At 44.4% G+C, this 23,172-nt stretch overlaps 1 protein-coding gene across 2 annotated transcripts in view; it reads right to left on the bottom strand.

Annotated features, from left to right (window-relative positions):
* LOC147889127 (oligomeric golgi complex subunit-like protein) overlaps positions 1-23,172 on the bottom strand; it is a 130,090-nt gene that overhangs the window by 41,172 nt on the left and 65,746 nt on the right. Inside the window, exons 9-10 of one of the 2 annotated variants that reach the window (XM_087391969.1) lie at positions 17,597-17,701; positions 17,350-17,413 (exon numbers count right to left, since the gene is read on the bottom strand). In XM_087391969.1, coding sequence (XP_087248095.1) covers positions 17,351-17,413; positions 17,597-17,701 — 168 coding nt within the window. In that variant the 3' untranslated portion in view covers position 17,350. The remainder of the gene's footprint in view (positions 1-17,349; positions 17,414-17,596; positions 17,702-23,172) is intronic. The other variant, XM_087391968.1, reaches the window with a different exon arrangement.

A 23,172-nucleotide genomic window follows, 5' to 3' on the forward strand; every position in this document is an offset into this window, starting at 1 on the left:
TGCCTCCCTTCCCCTCCCCCGCCCCTACCTTCTACCCCTCCCTCTACCCCTTTCTCAGCCTCTGCATCACCTCCTCCCACCCTCCCCCCCTCTTCAACCCCTGATGGAATAAGACAGAGATTTTCTCTCTCTGGCAGCAAGATTGTCGGACGGACAGAGCATCTTCATGTTCGTGTCGACCATTCCACCTTGATTGACAAATGGGTTCCCATTCAGCCAATCCTCGACCACTTCCACCGACCGCAAAAACAGTTACCTTTTCCAAAGACGAGCTTCTGCAGCTCAGGACAGACTCAGAGCAAGAGTATGCCACCTCACTCTTTGCTCGCATCCACGGTTCCCACCCCTCCAGGCTACAGGCTAGGGATTGGATGCTTTCGGCTTTACCTAGAGACTTCGCAGGGCACTTCACCAATGTTCATCTGCTCAGACGAGGGTTCTTCCAGGTGGTTTTTGATTCTCCAGAGTCAGCAGGTTCCATACTCAGGACTAGTCCTTTGGCATTGAGCTCCATGAGGATCTTTTTGACACCCTTCACTTTTTTCTTTTTTCTTTTTCCAAAAAGAGACTTCTATTAAGTATTAAAGAAAACCGTTAGAGCAAGCTCCATACGGGATACACCATGCAATGCATGAAAAGCTCAAGAGCCAAAAAGAAAGAATTGGGGCTGATAGTGCCATCTCAATCTAGTAGAAACCTCCGAGAAAAAGGGAGAACCCTTCCAAACTCGAAGAAAAACAGTCCTTCTAGAAGACGCTGCCCGTGAAGGGCCCTGCATGCTAGCCCAAATGGCTATCAAAGTGTGAACCGTGTTAGTCCAAATACCCGTGAACACCTGTGAAGGGTGTATCTGGGTGCCATCCAAGGCCTTTGTATATCTGGCTCTCCAAATGTGCTTCACTTTGGGTTTCGATCCAGTAGAGGAAGATAGCAGGGTTACCTCACTTTTCATCAGGTTCCCCGGCCTTCCTCAGGTCTACCATCGACTCTTACCATCCATAGGAGCTACTTTTGGGTTGGTCAAAGAAATCCTCCCCCTCCCTGGCATGCCCTCTTCAGCGGCAAAGGCTGTCATATCGGATGGTGACACGTCCCAGCACTCCTGAAACCCCTGATCTGCAAAATAACCACACACAACATCAGAACTGAGCAGGCTGCTCACCACCCAACCATGACATCTACGGGATGTGATCCCGAATCAGAAGATGTCCCCTCCGAGCCACGAGCTGAGCTACTGGCACGAACTCCCAATCAGATCCAAACCAGCCTGGTGTCCCATACCACCAGGTGGCGCTGTGAAGCCCTGGATCTGCCACTGGGCCTTGGGCTACGCTAAGATGCAGGCGCGCGTCCGCGACACAGTCCAGGATCAGACCTAGCACCTCGGAACGAGACTTGTTGCTCCCAACTGCACACTGAGAACTGAACCCCCTGGGCCTCTTTTATAGACTTGGGCCCCGGCGCCAAAAATAGCGAAGACCTATAAATAGTTCGTACCTTGCCACTCAACCCGAGAATCAAGCCTGCCTAGCTCTAAGCCTCCCCAGGCTAACCTGAGCTAGTTCTGTATACCTGGTACACGTCAGATACCAATCCGTGCACATGACATAGTCACATTTACTCATCTTGGCATAAAGCTTATGCTGTCTTAGAGCAAGTAAGACAACCCGAAGGTGTCCTATATGATCCTCAAGCGTTTTACTATATACCAAGATATCATCTAAGAACACTACAACAAATTTGCCCAGAAAATCCCTGAACAAATCGTTCATCATCTGCTGAAAAGTAGCAGGAGCATTGGTCAAACCAAAAGGTAATACGAGGAACTCGTAATGACCATACCTAGTCCGGAATGCGGTCCTATCTATGTGTTTAGCATAGATACAGATTTGGTGATAACCCGTACGCAAATCAATCTTAGTGAAATACTTCGCTCCGGCCAAACGGTCTATCAAATCATCAGAACGAGGTAAAGGATAGCGGTTCTTAATTGTAACTTTATTTAGTCGTTTATAATCTATACACATTCTCCAGGAAGAATCTTTCTTCTTTCTTAAGAGGACAGGTGCACCCCAAGGTGATTTACTTGGGCGGATATAGCCCATATTCAGGTAATCCTGAAGCTGGATAGCTAACTCATCCTCCTCTACCTGGCTCATTCTATAAGGTGGCACACTGATAGGTTGAGCCCCTGGGACTAAGTCTATGCGATGATCTACTGCCCGTTCTGGAGGTAAACCTTCCGGCAGTTGAGCTAGGAATACGTCTTTAAAATTATCTAACAACATTCTCAATTCTCGGTGTTCAAACATACTTAATTCATTTTTGTTAATGACCGAAACAACAAATGAAGAAAGTGGAATCAAAACACACTGATAGACATCATAATGAGAATTATTCAATATATTCCGAAGCTGCATCGCAGATACAATAGGCCCCTGAGAAGGGGGAATCTTATCACACTGAATACAAAATTGGGTGTCCTTATCTACAAAAGAAAGCGTATGCTCCGTCCATCCGATCTGAATATTGTGGGTTTTAAACCACTGTATCCCGATCAACAAGTCTACATGCTCTAGATGCATAACATAACATGTGAGAGCTCCTGTGTAGGCTTGAATCCGGATGGGAAGCGCTTCAACCTTGCGATCCCAAAACTGCTTCCCGGCTGGAAGCTGCACCTCGTAGGTGTGGTCGCTAGGTACTGTGGATAGCCCCATCTTCTGCACAAATTTGTAATTAACAAAATTGTGAGAGCTGCCCGGATCAAAGAGAATGTGAACCTGTTGGTCCCTAACTTCTCCATAAACTCGGAAAAGATCATGGGAACCAAACAACGAAGTATTAAAGGTACAATTACAAGTAAAGGGGCAGGTAATGACATTTACTGAAATACCTGTCATCGTGACTTGGTTGGCTCCCTTGGCTGCGGTACGTGCACCCGCCTGGAGCTTCGGTCCTAGCACCAATTTTTGGTTCTTCCGCTTAGGACACTCATTCTTTGTGTGGCCCCGCTCCTCGCAATAAAAACATCGGCCTTCTTTCTTGAGCCTGAGGGTGCGAAGGAAACGGGCCTTACCATTCTTCGCAGGAGTTAAGCTTTTCCTGGAGGCGTTGTCCGTAGACTTCGTCTCCCCAATACCAGTCGCATGCTGAAAGAACTTGCGTTTGTTCTTTCCACTCGTCTCGGTAACTATGGTTGCCTTGGTACCGGCCATGGTATCATCATATATGCGCGCATATGTCATGGCCTCCTGCAATGTTGTGCACTTGTTATTCTTAATCTGTAACTTATAGGAGTCTGGCAAACCATCCACGAAAAAACCTAACAAGGTTACAGGATCCATTTTAGTGGCCCTGGTTTGCAGATCCCTAAATCTTTGAAGATAAACTTCAAAAGTTAAATTCAATTTTGACATATCGAGGGCCTTGAGCTTGCCGACGATATCGTAGTCATCTTCCTTCTTCAGGAACTCCTTCCTGAAGATACCCTCAAATTCTGTCCAAGTATCAGGCTTAGGCTAGAGTTCTTTCCACCAAAGCAAGGCTTTACCTAACATAAACCCTGCTGCCAACTGAATCTTTTTCTCATCTGGATAGGGGTGAAATTGGAAGTGTACTTGCCACTTGTGCAACCAAGTGTCAACTACCTCCTTTGTTCTTGATTTTTGGTCACCTGGAAAAGGATCCGGAGTGATATTCGGGCCTAGCACGGAAGCCATGGCATCCACATGCGTGAGTGCCTGAACCGTGCTAGCCAAAAGAGTCAGAGTTGCTTGTATCCCTTGGAGTTGCTGTGTCAACCCCGATTGATTAGCGTTGACCTGCTCAAATTTACCATCAAGAGCAGTCGTAAACTCACTGAAGGCTTTCTTAGTTATCAGGTCGTCATAAAGACCCTGATCATCCTCTCCCACTGGAGTGTAATCTAAGTCCTGCTCTCCCATAGTGAACTCGGGATTTGGAGCATCAGACATGGCTGAAATCCTGATTTGATTACGTACGGAGAGAAATAACTGACTGAAACGAAGCACAGAAGAGGATGGAGCAGAAGAAAACCATCCCGAATGAAGCTGACGGAAGGAGATGCTGAAATCTGGCGAATCGGAAGACCACGAGTCCCGGAGCCTCCCCGAACCCGCAAACCGGATGCGCAGGCTGCAGTAGAAACTGTACGGACTGCTGACGTGGCCTGTACGGCTGCTAACGCAGGCCGTACGGTGGCTGCAGGTACTGGCACAGCTTCTGTTCGGAGCAGCAGCAGGTAGAGCAGCAGGCGGAACAGTCCGTACAGGCTGTACGGCTGTCGCTGAAGCTGTACGGACTGTTACAGAAGCTTCGGGAGCTGTGCAGGGCTGACGCAGGCAAGGGCAGATGCAGGGGAGCTGATCGAAACAGGGCGCAGGCTGTATGGATGAGGCTGGCTGGGCACGAAACTCGAGGTGAGGTCTCGATACTCAAGGCTGCTTGTGGGTAGCCTAGTACCCAGCCCCCACCTATATAGGGTGCAGGGCTGCCTTATTTGGAAGCTGGGCTTCCAAAAAAGGCTGAGCCCCTCCAGCTTTGGAGGGGTACTTTTTCGAAAAAAGCACCTGAGCCCCTCCAGCTTTGGAGGGGTGCTTTTTCAAAAAAAGCACCTTCCTCCTGCGCAGGCTGCACGCAGCCCTAGGCGCAGGCTGTTCGCAGCCTGTTGCGCAGGCTGTGGACAGCCTATTGCGCTGGCTGTGGACAGCCTATTACCTAGGCTGTCCCGCCTCTACTGCCTCGTCTACTGCGCCCCTTCCTAGGCTCCGCATCCCTTCCTCCCTTGCTGTCTTTTTCCTGTACATCGCTCCTTCTTTTCTGCTCTCTTTCTCCTCCCTCTAAACTTCTCTCCGATGCCTTCAGAGATTTCGATTCTCTCTCACTCCTATTCTTCTTTCTTTTCCAGATCTTTCTCCACCCCTTCTACCCCAGGTAGTCAGCAAAAACGCAGCAGGAAATTTCGAATTTTAGGGCATACCTGGAAGAGAAATCCGTCAAAATTCTCGCATCAGAAGTTCCTACCTCAGGAGTTGGCTCTGATACCAACTGACACGTCCCAGCACTCCTGAAACCCCTGATCTGCAAAATAACCACACACAACATCAGAACTGAGCAGGCTGCTCACCACCCAACCGTGACATCTACGAGATGTGATCCCGAATCAGAAGATGTCCCCTCCGAGCCACGAGCTAAGCTACTGGCACGAACTCCCAATCAGATCCAAACCAGCCTGGTGTCCCATACCACCAGGTGGCGCTGTGAAGCCCTGGATCTGCCACTGGGCCTTGGGCTACGCTAAGATGCAAGCGCGCGTCCGCGACACAGTCCAGGATCAGACCTAGCACCTGGGAACGAGACTTGCTCCCAACTGCACACTGAGAACTGAACCCCCTGGGCCTCTTTTATAGACTTGGGCCCCGGCGCCAAAAATAGCGAAGACCTATAAATAGTTCGTACCCTTGCCACTCAACCCGAGAATCAAGCCTGCCTAGCTCTAAGCCTCCCCAGGCTAACCTGAGCTAGTTTTGAGTACCTAGTACACGTCAGATACCAATCCGTGCACATGACAGATGGGGTGCCACGAGTCAGGGTCATCGTCTCTGACCCTGATATTACAAATGATCACATTATGCTTCAGCGACCAGATGGTTCCTTTTTTTGACAGTTTTTCGACAGAAAGTCCAGGTTGTTGGGAGACAGGATCAGTGCAGGATTTGCAAGACCCTTGGGCACTTCGCCAGGGATTGCCCAAGGAAGAAGAAAAGGCCCAAACGGTTTATTCCGCCTTCTCGTCCTACTTACCAGAGCCCCCCCTTCTCGCCCAAGCCCTTCGGGGCCAACAACCCCTAGACCTGTACCCTATTCTTCAACGCGCACAGTACGATCAATATACCCTGTTGGATGCCTGTGAGGGTTGCTAACACTCCGCCACCTCTACGAGGTACCTCGGACCATTCTTAGTCATAGGCAGGTGATATTCCTGCAGGTGTAGATGTGGTTGCCCTAGTCCCCCCACCTGCTCATCAAGAGGGCCAACCCATTTCTTCAGGTCCTATCACTGATGTTCCTGATCAGCCCCCTCCCTCGGTGAGTCACTCTTCACCTCTTGATAGAGGTAAGGGGGTTTTTTCTCCTTCTCCCTCGGGTGCGAGGATTCTTCACACTCCTATGCCAGTTCCCTCGTACATGAACTCTTTTGTAGTACTGGCAAATTTGGCAGAGTTTGAGACAAAGGAGGAGTTTGTACCCTCTACCTTGGGGGAGCCAGTTATCGGGATTCCGTTGGACAAGGTTTCCCCCTCTGGTAGAGTGGGTTTTCTTTCACCAGTTGATTTCCCTCCGCTTGACAGGAGGACGCTTTCACAAAAGAGAATTTTCTCCACCACTAGGTCGAGTAGGGCCTTTCACCTGGCCGCCTCCTCTCGTCGATGAGGATCGTTAGCTGGAACGTTCAGGGCCTCAGTGGTATACCTCATCGCCGCCGTAGGCAGCTGATTCGTAACCAACTCCATCTAGGTGTTTCAGGTGGCCCCATTGATATCCTTATGCTCTAAGAGCATAAGCTAGATGGTAGAGATTGTGCCAAGTCAGGTAAGCTTCTTTCAGGCCATACTTTTTGGTCACCTGCCTTGGGCACCAGGGGAGGCATTTGCATTTCTCTCTCTTCTTCGATGCTTTCCTTGGTCATTGGACACGGAGTCATAGTCCCCTCTAGAGCACAGTGGGTTATTTTGCTGATTGGTGGGCGTAAGGTTGGCTTCCTTAACCTTTATGCATCCAACATGAGAGGGGATCGTGTCCTCCTTTGGAAGGAGTTGCTCTCTTGGTCACATATTGCAAATTCTTGGATTATTGGGGGCGATTTCAACATGGTTGAAATGCCTTCAGACAAAAGAGGGGGTAAGGAAGGTGGCATTCACTCCTTGCAGAGAGCAGCATGCGATGCCTTCCTTTCTCAGTTCAGTGGCAGAGATGTTTGGTATGATGATGCTTTTCACACTCAGCCACAATCTCTTCTGTTTTATTAGTCGAACAGGAGAGTAAGGATGCCTATCCACGCACAGATTGACAGATTTTATGTGGATGATTGGGCACTAGACAGAGGTAGGACAGTATGCATCGCTGGGGTATCCACTTCAGATCATTTCCTGGTTGTTTTGGTGGTTTTAGAGCCTCGCGCAAGAGGCCGCTCTGCCAGTATCAGGATTCCAAATGCCTTCTACACAAAGGAGGGCCTCATAGAGGCAATGCTACGGATTTGGGTTTCTCACTTGCACGGTGGGCAATCGTCCCCATCAGATGTGGTTGCAGCCCTCACTGACATTTACAGCTTTTATCATTCTGTTGCTAGTATTAGGAGAGATGAGATTCGCAGGAGAGAGATTGCCATTCGACAGCAGCTGGCAGCTCTTCAGAGAGAAGAGCAGAAACGGCCTACAGATGCTTGGATTCAGAAGCGCCTTGCTGCAACAAGGGCTCATCAGCAGACACTCTTAGATCAGAGAGCAGAGTATGCCTTTCATGCCAGAGAGTCTTTTTGGACGCAGATCGGAGGTAGAGTCAACAAGCAGTTCTTCTCTAGACATAGTAGAGAGAGTGTTTCGCAGCTTGTTGACTTAGACAGGATACTTCAGACACATCCAGATGCCGTCATGCAGATTGCTTCAGATTACTATGCCTCCCTTCTGACTGCAGAGCCTGATTCAAAGGCCACAGATGCTGCTAGACAGGTTATTTGGCAGCATATTCCTATGTTGGTGGATAGAGGTATGAGAGTCTCACTTGATGCACGCTTCACCAACATAGAGTTCAGGACCGCTCTTACTAGCCTTCATAAGGGTAGTTGTCCAGGATCAGATGGGCTTACACCTTCTTCTTTTTTAAATTGGGGATTACATCACCTTAGCCCTATAGGGCGTTTGAGACTCGGATGAGATGCCGGACTCACTCTCAGAGGGTCTCATTCATCTTATCCCAAAAGGAGGTTGCAGAAATTTAGTGTCTCAATGGAGACCGATCACCTTACTAGGCACTCTGAATAAGATCTTGGCAAAAGCCATCAGCCTGCGATTGCAGCCCATCTTGTCAGATCTTATACATGACACACAGACACGCTTTGTCTATGGCAAAAGCATTTTTGATAACATATTCTCATTTTGGGAGGCTTTCGAGTGGGCTATGCTTGAGGGCCATAGATTGGCAATTCTACTCCTGAATTTCGAAAAAGCATATGACAGGGTAGATTGGGGTTTTCTAGAAGGAACCCTCCTTCACTTTGGATTTTCAGATTTGTGGATTAGAGGGGTTTCTGCTCTTTACAGGTCAGCCCATAGCTAGGTACTCATTGGTGGAGTCAATGGAGATAGGTTTCAGATATCTAGATCAGTCCGACAGGGATGCCCTCTAGCCCCCTTTCTATTCTTATTTGTGGCTGAAGCTATGAGCCTCTATATTAGAGCTCAAGCTGATATTTTTGGGCTGAGACTTCCATTGAGACAGGAAGAGGAGTTGCTGGATATTGAGCTGGCAGATGACACAGCTATTTTTTTGGATGCCACTCCACAGACACTCACCTCTTTCAGGACAGCCTTGGACTTATTTTACATTGCAACAAGGGCTCGCATTAACTAGAACAAATCCAATGGTTTCTGGATTAGTGATGAGGACACTCCAGATTGGGGTGCTGATATTGGCTTTACTTGGATTCAGAGGGGTGTCTCCGTCACGTATCTTGGATGCCAGGTTGTGGTGGGCATTTCTCCAACACAGCAGTTCACTCCCGTGTTGGAGAGCATCAGGAGGAAACTCCTATTTTGGAGTTCGTCCAGACTTGACCTTGCATCCAGAGTGGTGGTTGTAAACCAGGTACTGTTGGCTATAGCCTGGTTTGTTTGCTCTTGTTGGTGCCGTTCTACAAGCAGTATCACTCAGCTCAAGAGACCTATCAAGAATTTTTTGTGGAGTGGATTAGACGGCACTTCAAATGTGATAGCCACGGTGGCTTAAAAGACTCTTATTCTACCCACTGAGGAAGGGGGCCTCAATATTATTGATCCAGACTTACAGTGTACAGCCTTGCTCTACAAGATGGTGGTCAGAGCTTTGATGCCTGGTCAGGAGCCTTGGAAGGATTTTTTCTTACGCAGTATACAAGCATGCACACCTTCTCAGGGAGGAGACTGGATGGACAGCCCTAGATGGATCTTTACATCAGCCCATCTCAGATCTCCTACTTCCCCTCTCATGGCTGCAATTCTGAAAGCTTGGGACAGCTTCAGAAGTACTCTTCGCAGAGTTCCACCCTCCTCTCGTGAAGAAATTGACAGGCAGCCCGTCATGTGGAATGATTGCATACTAGATGAGCATGGCAGATCACTGAGCATGTCACATTATATGCAGTGGTCTAGATGGGAGTTGGAACTTGAGACCTGCATCCACGGTGGGTGCTTGGAAAGCTTTCAAGATGCTTCCAGAGGATCAAAGAGCTCGTTCAGTTAGTCACCTCAGAGGAAGTGCAGCCAACAGGATGCAGCAGATAGATGCAGCCATACCAATGGAGCGGATGGATACAGACCATTTGCCTATTTCTGAGTCCACCTGGTTGGGGGCTTTTATGAGGACAGGTATCCCTCTGCAGGTTATAGCCTTGCGAGATGCACATGAGGATACCCTTGTCTTTCAGGTTCATGCAGGAGGTAGACTCCACAAATCTTCAAAGGACATTCTTTTGGAGGCTCCTTTTCAGCCTATCAGGATTGCAGGATACATGGAGATGGGTAGAGACTCACAGTGGTATCTTATCCACATTCCAGACCCCGTTCTCCTGGCTATTGGATCTTGGAGGCTTTGGTTGTATGGAGGTTCCCCTATTAGATCCTTGCAGTGGGATCCAGGGGAATGGGAGTAGATAGTTGCAGGGCACCAAGAGAAGAGCATCTCCCTCTTTCGTTACACGGTCAGAAATGCCAGGAGATTCCAGCTCAGTTGTAGAGGCTGGAGGTCCTCTAGAGCTCCTCATTGGGATACTTTTCAAATTTATGCAAAGATGCAAAAAAACTTTTGGAGGAGACTTTGGAAATCCCTTAGTAATAGAAAAGTCACGTTATTCATCTGGCTTACTATTCATGGAGGGATTGCAGTGAACCTGTGGAGATCCAGGTTCAGGGCTAACCCTACTTGTCCTCAATGCCACTCAGCAATTGAGTCAGTGCAGCACTGTCTTTGGGATTGCACTCGGGCGAGGATGGTTTGAAAGGGTGTTGCTAGGATACTTTGCACTTTTCATAGAGCACCTTTCTTCATGACCTGGGGATCAATTGCTTGGTTGTCACTTGCTGGTCCATAGGATTTCTTCGAGGGACATGAACGGACACAGCTTTCTTTGTTCGACAACATCTTGTAGAGTCATGCTCCCTCCGGGATGTTCCGTTTACTCCATTCAGAGCTCCCCACGCTTCTGTAGACACATCTTGGGAGATTCTAGCTGGTATCTCAGCATGGCATATTTGGAGAGCCAGATGTACAGAGGCTTTGAAGGACTCCCAAGTTCACCCTTCTCAGACTATGGCCAGTATCTAGGCAGATACTATACACACTTTGATGGCTATTTGGGCGAACGTACAGGGAACCTCCAGGACTGCTACTGCTAGGAGGGTTGCTTTCCTCAAAGTCTGGAAGGATTGTCCTTTCTTCTCTGACTCTCCTTCAGGGATGAGGTGGCATTTTCAGCCACCACCTGGGATTTTTGTTTGCTCATTCTGAGCTGTTTTTTTACATGATGTACTCCCGCACTTGAGCTTGCTCCGCGGTTTTTATTCATACTTAATGAAGTACTTTTCTTGAAAAAAAAAAAAAACAGTTTGCATCATCAGTGTCTCTAGTGTCATGAGGTGTGCGGTCAAAAGAACGGAGCAGCCATCGAAGAACTGTCCTAGCTTCCTGCATTGTTGAACTTTCTTGTGCCACAACATCCTCAACTTCTTGCTGAGTGATAGAATTAGCCATAGGCTGAACTGATTTCTCAGTAAAAATAACATCTCTACTAGTGAAAATTTTCTTTAGCAAGCTTGTAGAGTCTATAATCCTTGCTTTCAATGCTGTAGCCCACAAATATGCATTTCTCAGCTTTTCCATCAAGCTTTTCCCTTAATCCCCTAGGTAAATGTGCCATGAGGAAGAGGATGTGGATGACCTTATTGGTCTTCTAAACCACGATGATGACGAACAAGATGAGGACGATCACGATGACTCAGATTCTTGTAGCCTTGGTGATTAGCAAAATGAGGACGATGATGATGACTCTGATCCATGTAGCTTTGATTAAAGTTTATGGGTTTAGGTACCAGCTGAAATTTCTGCGAAAGCATAAGACTACCAAAGTTTACATGCCCAAACCCAGCATGCCACAACTCTGCATGCTGCATGGTAGGGGTAGATGTAGAAGCTGAGTATAAACTTTGTGCTCTTTGCACACATGCATCAAGCTGAAATACACTGCGACAGAGTGTGCCTAATAACACTAATGCACAGTCGTTCTCCTTGTCACAAACCATACACTTGTCATCTTCAAAGATGACCTGAATTCCTCTTTTATTGAATGAGGACACGGAAAAGAAAATTCTTCTTTATTCCTGGGACAGAAAAAGGTATCATGGATGTGGAGATCAGAGCTATTAACGGCTGTAACCGCAATCTTACCAATTCCTCTAGCTGGATAAGAAGAGTTGTTGGCACAAGATATGTTCTTGCCAATAGGAGCGGATGATAGCACATCAAATAAGTCCTTCCTAGACGTGATGTGTTTGGATGCACCGCTATCAAACTACCACCTATCTGCAGTTTGATTGACACCGAATGTGCAAGAATCCATAGAGGCATCACAACTCCATGTGAAGAAGGCCCAATCATTGCTCTACAAAAATTGTTGAAGCATCATCCTTTCCTGCATTTGTGGCCGAAGAGCCTGAAACCGGCATACCAACTCTTTATTCTTCTCTTTTGCAATCCTCTTCTAGCATTCAATAATGAACGCTTTTTACATTTGCCTTTCCTCTTTGGTTTATCTTTTGCAGCAAAAACTTGCTCTCCACCATCAATACTCATAGACATATTCTTTTTATTCTACTCTTCTTGCAACAAAAGTCCCACCAACTCCCTAAAAGATGAGAGGGTTGGGATTCCCCCATGATGTATGAAATGAAAGATAAAGACTCCAGTAGGGACTCCGCGACATGCTCTACCATTGAATCTCCTTTATGCAACCGTATCTAAAATGAGTCTCTTGCCTCAATACCGGCCTGATACATTGCTCCTAAAGTGTCCCAAGCATTCTTTGAAGTTGGTAGGACCGAATGTAAGGTATGATTGACGATAGTGCAATGAAAGAAAAAGCCTAGGCATTGCATGCATCCCATATTTCTTTGTTTTGGAGTGATACCAAAAGATGCTTGTGCTTGTGGTGGAGCCTGTTGCCCACGTCTTAAAACCAAGAACCCGCCTCTTGCTGTGGAGGAGTGCCTTGAGCAAGAAGAGCGGGACAAAACTTCATCGCCCGTGACCATGTTCCAAGGTCTCGACAACCTAAAGATTTTAAATCATAAAGCTCCATAGAGAATAGTTGATGCCATCCAACTTATCCTCCTAGGCAAGTACACAAAAACCATCTGCCTTCTAGGCTATTTCTGACAAATGCACAAATATAACAAGCTTTGACAAGTTCACGTTCTGTGAACACAATGTACAATCAGCTCAATGCTTACTTTCAAAGCCAATACTTGGCTTGAGGATGCACCTCAAAAATCTGTCCCAAACTGTCAAAACTGATATGGACAGCAAAAGCTGACAGTCTCTGATATACTCCTCAAATGTGATCGAATGGCAGCACCAGATGTGCTCCAGACAATGGTCTTTTCAGCGTGAGCAAAAATAGAAGATTTCCAACCTCTATAGGGGCTGAAACAGTATCAAAACTCCACAAGCAATGGCAATTCCTGAAGTCAGGCACAGCCAAAAAACTAGTAGTAGGTGCTCCGAAAAGCCTCAAAACAGGTCTGAAAATGATTATTTTAGGTCCACACCAACAGCATTTGATAAAACAGTACCAAAATAGCAACAAATGCTGTTGCGACAGCTCAAAACTGCTCCAAAACCGGCCCTAAATGAGGCTGTAGCGGTCAACTATTGAAAAAACAGGTACAACAGCTCCAAAAACAGCAGAAAATCAATTGAAATTCTGAACAACAGCTCCAGTAGCTCCAGAACAGTCCCCCACAGTCTCACCTCGCTCTCTTATAGAGAGCATTCTCCCACATTAACTCAGTTTCACGATTACCTCAACACTGAGGAAACCAAAAGGTAGAGTAGAAAAAGTCGGGATGATGCTACTTTTACGACTTAAAATAGAAAACAAGTCAAGATGATACTACTTTAACGGTTAAAAATAGAAAACAATATCCAAAATCCTGATTAAATACCAAAACAAAGCAAATTCTGTCACCAAGTTGTAAATATTCCAAGTCAAAGTTCCAGTTGCCCATTTTATTCGATCATAATTATAGAGATCTTTATTTATTTAATAATGGTCAAAGAGTTATTTTCTATTGGTCAAAGTTTTGACTTCCACCAAAGATACTTAACCCCGGTTAAGTAAGCCTAACCTTGTTTAACTACAGTTAATCAAAGTACTTCAGAGCTGACTACGGTCAGAGAGTGTTGATTTCGACCAACAAGACTTGGCTTTAGCCAAGATGGGTTTGTCATGACCAGAGAAATCACTAATTCGTGATTAGTAGACATTATAACATTATTATATATATTATACCCCAATGGTGTAACATGTATTTGTATCTCTGATGGACACCGACCGAATTGTTATGGTGGTGGATCATCTAAGTAGATAGGGTTAGTCAAGCTGGAGCCACTGCTTCAGACGGCATCAAATTTGGACATGTAACACTTATTCTGTTAATAAATATGTGCACCCACATGTCTAGGTCCTAGAGGCAATAGGAAGGGAAGGGTGCATTAAGGTGCATTGAATGGTAGATGCATGGGTCATAGGCTAATAGACAGATTGCCTTGATAGAGGCAAGCCAACATACACTACCATGACTTGCCCAATTGACTTCCATCCAACTTGCAGTTGAGGGAGGCCGGCAGTGCTAGTATGGTCATGTCTCCAAATGGTTTGAAAAGGGATGTTTATCATCATGTATATGACCATATCAATACTCATTGGATGCCCGCTCCCGGCGCTTGACATAGCAAGAGATTCACCAAATCATTGGGCTGATCTATGGCAGATATACATCCATAAGTACACTAGTATTCTAGCTGGATCCCTTAAGAATGTGAAAGCCTTACATTGAAGCCTAGTGCCATTAGTGTTGAAGATCATAACCTTGGTTTTACCCAAGTTGGCCTTCAGGTCTCAACTATCACAAAAATCACGCAAAGCTATCAAATACATTTGTAGACGCTTTGTTGCCTCTAACATCAATACAACATCATTGAAGAAAGGTATGATAGACTATGCGAGATCGATCCGCGCCCTCCTGGTGTGTGCATAATGTTAGAAATATTAATCTCTAAGACAGTTGTCAATGTAGTAAGAGGTAGGGGCACTTATTCTTTTTAATGGTTTTTCCCCTAACCATAGTTAGCGGTTGAGTTTGTGGTGGAGTTCGTCGGGTTCACTCTAAGCTTTTGTCTCTATAACTACCCTAGTGTAATCATCCATTGTGTTGTTGAGTTCTCAATACAGCTTGCTTTTGCTTCATGTTCTCTTCAACCCTCTCTCCCTTTTCCAGCATTTGGTATCAAAGTAGGGTGCCCCTTGCTCCCACGCCACTCCACACAACTCCCACACCCTCAATGAACAATTCTGTCACGAAGAAAGTCAATTCCATTGAGAAATATCATCTCCAAACTGCTGGCCGCCTGTCCTTTTGGTGTTTGGAGAGCTTCAGAAGCCTTCCTACAGTAGGGCACCTAGTTTCTGGTGAAAATTGCCACTATAGGAGGTGATTTCGTGCTGTTTTGCTTGCTGGTCAACCTGTTACAGGCCTTTTGTCCCACATATGCAGCAGGTCCTGCTGCGGTTGGACAACCTATTATTTCAATCCGCCTCTTTTCGATTGCTTTTGGAGCTGTTCTTGACTTGGGCGACCATCTTTTTGTCAGAAATATTGGTGTAGCAGCTGTCTCTGATTAGGTCGATTCAGTTTGAGGCTTTTGGCTTCACTCCCGAGGTGACTTTTGGTGCTCCTCTGCTGTTCTCTTACTTTTCAACCCCCTTTGGAAGCTCCTCCTAAGCATATATATGAGGGGTGTATAATGCACAAGTTCCCATTGCCCAAGGATGGTGCAGTCAGGACTGCAAAGAAATTGCAGCTAGTTCACAGTGATGTTGCCAGTCCTGTAAGAACACGGTCAAAGCCCTTCTTTTGGAATCGCCTCTTATGGCCATTTTGAGAATATGAACTCTTGAAAGGCTTTTGAACATTTTTTTACTTAAATTAAAAGTGTTATCCATTAGTGATTGCGTAGTGAAGTATCATTTGTGGCATCTAGGATCCTATCAAGCCCTTCCTGCCATGCCTGTAGGCTAGCCTTTTGTAACAGTGTCCAACCAATGTGTGTGCGCTGCCCAGGCATATAACCCTACTGATCTTGAACGCCTACGTGCCGGATCAAAGGTTGCCGCTTGAACTCGCCTCTGCTCTAGGGACTGGCCTGAATGAGGCTTCCTGTGCTGTCACATTCTCATCAAGACCCTCATCAATGGCCACTCCTTCCTTTGAGAGGGGCCTATGTCAAGCTCCACAGGTGAGACTGTTATTACAACTATCCTTGTGTGGTGCATGTTCCTTAGAAGCTTCTGCTATAGCGAGAGAGCTTCTAAGTCTCAGAGCCTGAAGCCAGACCACTAACAATGAGACAAGGGAGTGCAAATGTGCCCTTGGGAGCACCAAAAGTACAGTGGGGACAATCCAAGCCATTAGCACCTCGGCATGTTTGCCTGGGAGAGCCTTGAGGGCTTCCAAAAGCTCCTCATATAGAGGCTATTGACAGCACCTACCTCCACCCAGCCCATTACATTGGCATGCAGATATTGTACACACTCTCATGGCTATTTGATCTAGGATGCAGGGTTCTTCTAGGTCAGCTTCGACCAGGAGGATGGTTTTTCTCCAAGGACAGACCACCACAAGCTTGATGTGGTATTTCCAGGCCCAGTCCTGGATTTTATCTAGTTTTTCATTTCTTCAGATTCTGTATGTGGTAATTTACCACAGGATTTTCAAGCTTTACATGATGTATTTTCCTTGAGCTTCTTCTCTTGGTTGTTTCCTTCATACTTAATAAAATTCTATGTCATGGGGAAAAAATTTTGTTACTTTTCAGCCAAGATGCTTATGTTCTCAATTTCCTTTAGTAAAACCTCAAGGCCTTGGTTATTTTGTACTTCTCTACTTTTCCTCAACTTGCATAGTTTGTACTCTCTAATATTGTGGATAGTGTCAGTTGAAATTCTCACCAACCCTTTCTCTTTCCCCACTATGGGTATAATATCTACATGTTTGACTTTCATTTGAAGTATAGTTTTAGAAAAAATACAAAAAGCCTTGACACTACATCATTTTATAAAGCATCTTATGCAATATGATTTAATATTCCCCATGAAAACGTTTGAAATTTGTGGTCAAAAGGATACAAAAAATCCAAGTCCTAGAATACAGGAATTCCAATTTAAAAGTTTTTGAAAAGCACTGCAGTGTTAGAGGACCTAAGCAGCACACCACTATTGTAGATTTTCTCCTCAATTAAAAGTCCAAATGGAGTCTTCTAAAAATCAAACAATATGAAATTGAGAAACTTGACATCTTTGTACTGTTTGATTTCCCATTAATATGTTATACTTTAATATCCTTCATCAGTGGTGGCATACAATATGCTATACTTTAGCAAAATACCAACCCCTCTTAAGAAGGAATTGCTCGTATGGTAAGCAGGCCCTGCGAAGTTGTTAATATGTGAACCTTATCCCCTCATTACCTGCCTTGGAAGCTCAAAGTTAAAGTACCAGCTCACAAGACAAGTGAAAGAAATGAAATCGCTCCACAACAAAAAATATGGGTAGTTGTGTTAGCTGATTGCATTGCTCCATGCATACATACAGAAGACACGCACTTCTTCAATACTTACAACATTAAGTCTACGTTACACAAAACCTTATTCCTATTAGATCTAGTCCTCAAGTCATGCTAAGAAATGAATACATTATAATAATTTTTTAACCCTTTAAGTTATGGCGTTAAGACAAACCTCATATATGCTGGAAACTCCTTGCTATCTTCATTTTCTCTACAATGTACAAGAAGGATACTCTCTACACGACGAACACCATTTACAGCAGATTAAGAGGCCTTTTGCACTGGATAAAGGCAACAGCCGTCCCAAGAATGTGACTCTAAAAAAAGGAGTGTACACTTAAAGAGGGATTGACTAACACATAAAAGAAACAAACAAGAACTCTAATCACATGGATACAATAAGGTGCTGACGAACACACCTGTAATGAATGCAGTATGCCAGAAACATAGGAAGAATGCCGAACAGGCAAAGGCTTATTGGTCATCCGATATAATGAAGTTATACCTTTTATTTGTGTCAAAACCTAAGAAGACAAGAACCAACAATTGAATCAATTTATTGATGCCCCAACCTTTGACCCAGACGCAATCCACGACCAATTGATTGTAGAAGAAAGAAACAAGACATCATATGACATAATAGCCAACAGTAACAAAGATTTACAGATCCTCAAACATGTGATTAAGATATTAAGCCAAAGGCGAACTTGCCTTTCAATACATAAAAGATTGTTCTACATGCACGCTTTAAGCATATAACAAGGCTACAAGTAAAGAGGAAAAAGACCTGTTATTCCTCCCTGAAAAATAGTGGGTATATAATTGTTTTTTTGTGTGCTGAAAAGTGGTTTTGTATTGATAATTAGAAAATATACATTATGATCCAATAATTACATCTGAAGCAAAATAAGTTGTATCATATAAGTACTTTTTCACAGAAAAATGACTTAAAACCTGCATGTGAGCAAAACCTTCTGCAGCAACACAGAGTCTGGACCAGTAAGTTCTTCCTAAAAACATTCTGACAACTGAAAATTACGAATACTTGATAGGCCCAAAGGAGGGACCTTTCCTCAGGAAGGTTAAGAATATACCACCACCAAGGGACAACTATCTGGGCTGCTCAAGAAGGATGAGGATATACCACCAAAGAGCAGACAATTTTCATTTCTATTTTGTAAGCCACTGACAAGCTATGCCAAATCATAATCTCTCTTTATAGCTCTGGATGTAATTCTATGCATGTGAGGGTGGCAGTTTTCTGGCTTTATAAATAATCATATATGATTAATATCGGAATGATTATAGATATAACATTGGATCTAGTGCATATCCCCAATATGGGGGCTTCACTTATATGAGATCCAATTGTAGCTCCATCCTTCTTATCGAATTCTTCCCACAGATCTGATTTTCACAGATCAAGACAGATAGGTTCATACCCATGAAACGAATCTCCCATCCTCTCATTGAAATTCAGAAAGATAGGGCGTGAACAAAAACATCCTTTCATTGTACACACCAACATTCTATCTTGATCACAGAAAATCCATCCTGCACAAGAGTTTTTGGGCTCAATAACTCCCATAAAACACCAAGCCTGAGACGACAGTCACCCATCAGAAGGGCACAAAAATTCGCACCCATTCACTAGCAAAGGCTCCGCTCAAACAAAGTGAGTCACACAGATTCCGCAACAGAGGGTCTCTGATGTAACTGAAACATGCACCTAGATAAGGAGTACCTAACCCCAAACCTGGGTGAAAATCCTAGACCAACCTTTACAGCTCCAAATCTGCATGAGATAAATTACAACAACTACCTGAGAATCATCTTAGCACCTTATTGCATATTTGTGGGAGGGGGGGCTTGTCATGTGACAACATAGCTTCACTTTCTTGTGCTTTCCACCATCTTCACTTCTCACATTTGGTATTAGAACAGACTGCCCCTTGCTCTCTTATCCCTCCCCACTCCATTAAGCTCGGGAGCTCACTTTTGTCATGAAAAATCGACGTTTTGTCACCAGAAAGCAAGCTGGTCAACGTGTTTTTTGATTCATGCAACATCCCACAAGAATTCCTTGATTTGGTGCCACTTTTGGAGCATTGATACTGCTGTTTCCTACCTGGGCGACCACTTTTTGGAAGTTAAGTCTCTGATTTCGAGCTGCTACTGCTGTGTTTAACTCAGCCAACCAGTATTTGGAGGTTCCTGAGTCTTGTTGTACCTGTTCTGCCCTTGGTCAACAAGCTTGCCTCTTTTGCTGGTCATTGAAATCTACACAGACCCAGTCTATTCAATTGATTTTTGGGCCATCTTCAGCACCGTGTTTACCATGGCCTTACTCTGTTTATGGCTGTTTATGGGCTATTATATCAGTGGGAAGACCATTCAGTTCAGTTCCAACCAGTTTGGCACTTCGTTCAGTTTTGCTATAACCAGATCAAAGCAAAGAGAGACTCTTTTGATGAACAAAATTGACATTGTTAGCTGTCTGACTAGACACATTCAGTTCAATTTCGACTGTCCTTTCAAGGAAATCCTGGTATAGTCGGAAATCAGTAGGATAAAGTGATTGTTTGAGCCAAGCGTTGGCTTGTTTGGGGAAGATTTGATTCTACATTGGTATTGTTCAAACACTCCACTTTTCCAATTCAAAACTGATATATTCAGGCTGCATTTGCCCAGCCAAGTATTGGCTTGTCAAACAATGTTCTTTTGCTGGTGCAGCATAATTCACAGCATGTGAATTTTTGAGACTGTTTGTATATTAATCTTTGAAGATGGCTTAGAATCAAAATCAAAATCAGGGAGATGTTTTTGGAGTTTTGGCCCAAGAGGATAAACTCGATGCCACCAATTATTCTCTGTGGAGCTTAATGGTAAAGAATTTTTGCAAAGAGCAAAGAGTCTATAGGGCTTTGTTACAAGTGAAGATGCCCGTCCAACAGATGTAGTTACTGCAAAAAGTACACATTAGCAAGGAGGTAATCCCTATGATAGACATTAGGCACATGTGACGCCAATCTCACCTACTCAAGATCTGAGGAGATGGGATGCCAAGGATGCCCAGGCTTTGTATATCATTCCCTTGTCCCTTAATACCTCATATAATGTTTCTCCGAGACTTCCAAGCACGCCTTGGATACCTTGGAGAATATGTACCAGGTAAGGAATGAGACCATGGTCTCTTTCTTGGAAAGATAGCTTGACAATACCAAGATACTGAAGGGTGACTAAATGTCATATCATTTGACGTAGAGAAGGTACTGAAGTTATACATGATAGTCACTTTATATCTACAACTCTAAATTCTTTGCCAAAGGATAATTTGTCTTTTCATGCTTCTTGGAATTGGTTCACTTCAGGAACTTGTGGTGCTGTTGTTGAAGAAAGAACAAACAAGAAAATATATGTTTGTTGATATGCATGATGGTCATCAAGCCTTGTTGGTAAAGGAAGAAATAAACCTCAATTTGGTGGCTCTGAGTCTACAACTGATTCCTCTCAGCCATCAAAGAAACATTCAAAAAATCTAGGTCAGCCCAAGAAAAAGCGTCAATGCCATTATTACAAGAAGCCTGGACACCACATCAATGAATGCAAGAAAAGGTTACAGAAATAAAGAAAAAGAAGGAACCCAGAATGACAGTTTCAAATTCAAATGCATTGGATGCAAACAAGGGCAGTGCTTCAACAACCTTGTTATTGAAGATTGGTCTTTTTTGGTTTGCATTTATGATGCCAATTGTGATACCAACCATGAGGTTGCCGCACTAAGTGTGAGTGGTGCCTCGGGCGTTGTTTGGTACTTTGATAGTGGTGCTTCCAAGAAGAATTTATATGCAGATTTACAGCCTGCTCCTTTTGGCAAAAGATTGTCTTGTGCCAACAATTCTTCATATCTTGAGAAAGGACTTGGGAGGATTTTGTTGTCATCAGTTAGGGATAGAGAAGAGAACTATCAGATAATCATTACACGCACTTTGAATCAGGGTTTGTATCAGCTACAAAAACATGACAGCAGTATGTCGAATGCATGTGTGGCAATAGTGACTGCAGAAATGAAACATGTAAAATTATGGCATGCAAGATAGGGCCATGTGGCATTTTGCAGTTGTTATAGAGACATGGGATGGTACATGATATGTCTTCTTTGGAGACAACTCCTAGACATATCTTTGAAGGGTGCATATTAGGTGAAATGCACAAGAATGTCTTTCCTAGAGATCCGTTAGAGCTAAGATCATACACACTGATGTGTGTGGTCCTATGAGGAAACCATCTTTGGAACAACAACTGTATTTTGTTACCATCATAGATGATTTCCCCGTATTTTCATAGGTATATCCCCCTAAGCAAAAAATCAGATGTTAGCGGTTTGTTGCTATGGCTAGGGATGAGTCTGGGTGCAAAATGCAGAATTTTAGATCAAATAGAGGAGGGAAATATATGTTAAATTCCTTCGAAGAATTCTTGAAGGAAACAGGGTTATGCATCAGCATACAGCCCCATATACACCTTGGCAAAATGGTATTGTAGAGAGGAAGAATAGGTCTCTTGGAATCTAGTTCCTTGTTCCCTAACTATTCGTTCCATAGTTTGTGCAAATTCCAGTTCTCTTTCTCACTCTCTCTCTCTCTTACCCACAGCTTCCATTTCTCTTTCTCACTCTCTCTCTCTTACGCACAACACTAGAGCCCAGGACAATCGTCGGGCTGGCCCCCCCGAAGGTATTTATTAGCAGTGGACTAATCCTAGTCACAGTGGGCATCCCCGCCAAGCAAACATGTGCACATAACATAAAACAATTACTCCCGTCGACCGAGGTCAACCCTCTTAATCACAATTAAGGGGCTTGAGCAACAGTCAAAGCGCCTTAATTATGGCCAAGTCTCTCCAACCGAAGTTGGCACATCTTGGTTAACTGTGGTTAACCCTCTTGGTGTAAACCAAGTCATTGACCATAGTCAACACTTTCTAACCGTAGTCAGAGGTTCTTTGGTTAAGCCAAGTCTTCCCAGTCGTGGTTAATACTTTGACCAGAGTTAATACTTTGACCAATAAAAGATAACTTTATGAACATAATTAAATAAATGAAAGACTCTTTAATTATGATAAAATAAATGGTCAACTGAAACTTTGACTTTAGAGTATTTACAACTTGGTGACTTCCCTCGGCTTCTATTCAATTAACCTCAATTGAAAAGCTTCCTTGTAATTATCCAAAAGTTGTGGATGATTAGCAAACAACATGTCTTCATCCATCCATTTGGCATCCAATGCCGAATAGTTTTTAAATTTTACAAGGTACCTGTAAAATTCCTTGCCTTGGGGGCCTTTGCATACAGTATGATACACAATTTGTGTTGGTTGAAGGACCTCCTCCCACTTGTCCACTTCTGGTGGATCCTCTGTTACTGGCTTTGTAGGCTCATGTCCCTAATATTTGTTTAAAAAACTCACATGAAAGGCGCCTGCTGGTCTCTTATCTTGCCCCAAGAAAGCAGCGAATCTCTTTCCTCTGAATTTTTCACTCTACCCAAAACGTCCGGAATTCCTCCTGCCATTGGCTTTTGCTGTCTTGGTGGTTTTCTATGCTCCTTAGAACCCGAAGGTTTCTGGGGGCATTGGGCAGCCACATGCCCTTCTTTCCAGACCTGAAACATTTCCCCTCTTTGTGAAGAATGGCTATATGCTCAGGGGAAAACTGAGGTTTACCTTTGAAAGCTTTCGGTACTTGGTTTCCACTCGGCTTCTGAGGCTGAAATTCCCTCTTTTGAGCCTTGGGAAACTCCTTTTTCTCAGACTGAGATGTGGCTGGCTTTTTCTTATCTGTTGTCCCGGCAAAAAGAGAAGGCACTATGGTGGGATCTTGCATGTACATTAAGCTTGCCACAGTGGCTGCATGCATGATATCTTGTATGCCCTTATGTTGCTGCGTATTGACCACAACCTGTATCTTTGGAGAGACCAGACCTGTACTTTCTCA

The sequence above is a fragment of the Dipteris shenzhenensis genome, chromosome 20 (genome assembly GCF_047967505.1).
Source record: "Dipteris shenzhenensis isolate YYH24624 ecotype China chromosome 20, Dip_SZ_1.0, whole genome shotgun sequence".
NCBI classification, from domain to species: Eukaryota; Viridiplantae; Streptophyta; class Polypodiopsida; order Gleicheniales; family Dipteridaceae; genus Dipteris; species Dipteris shenzhenensis.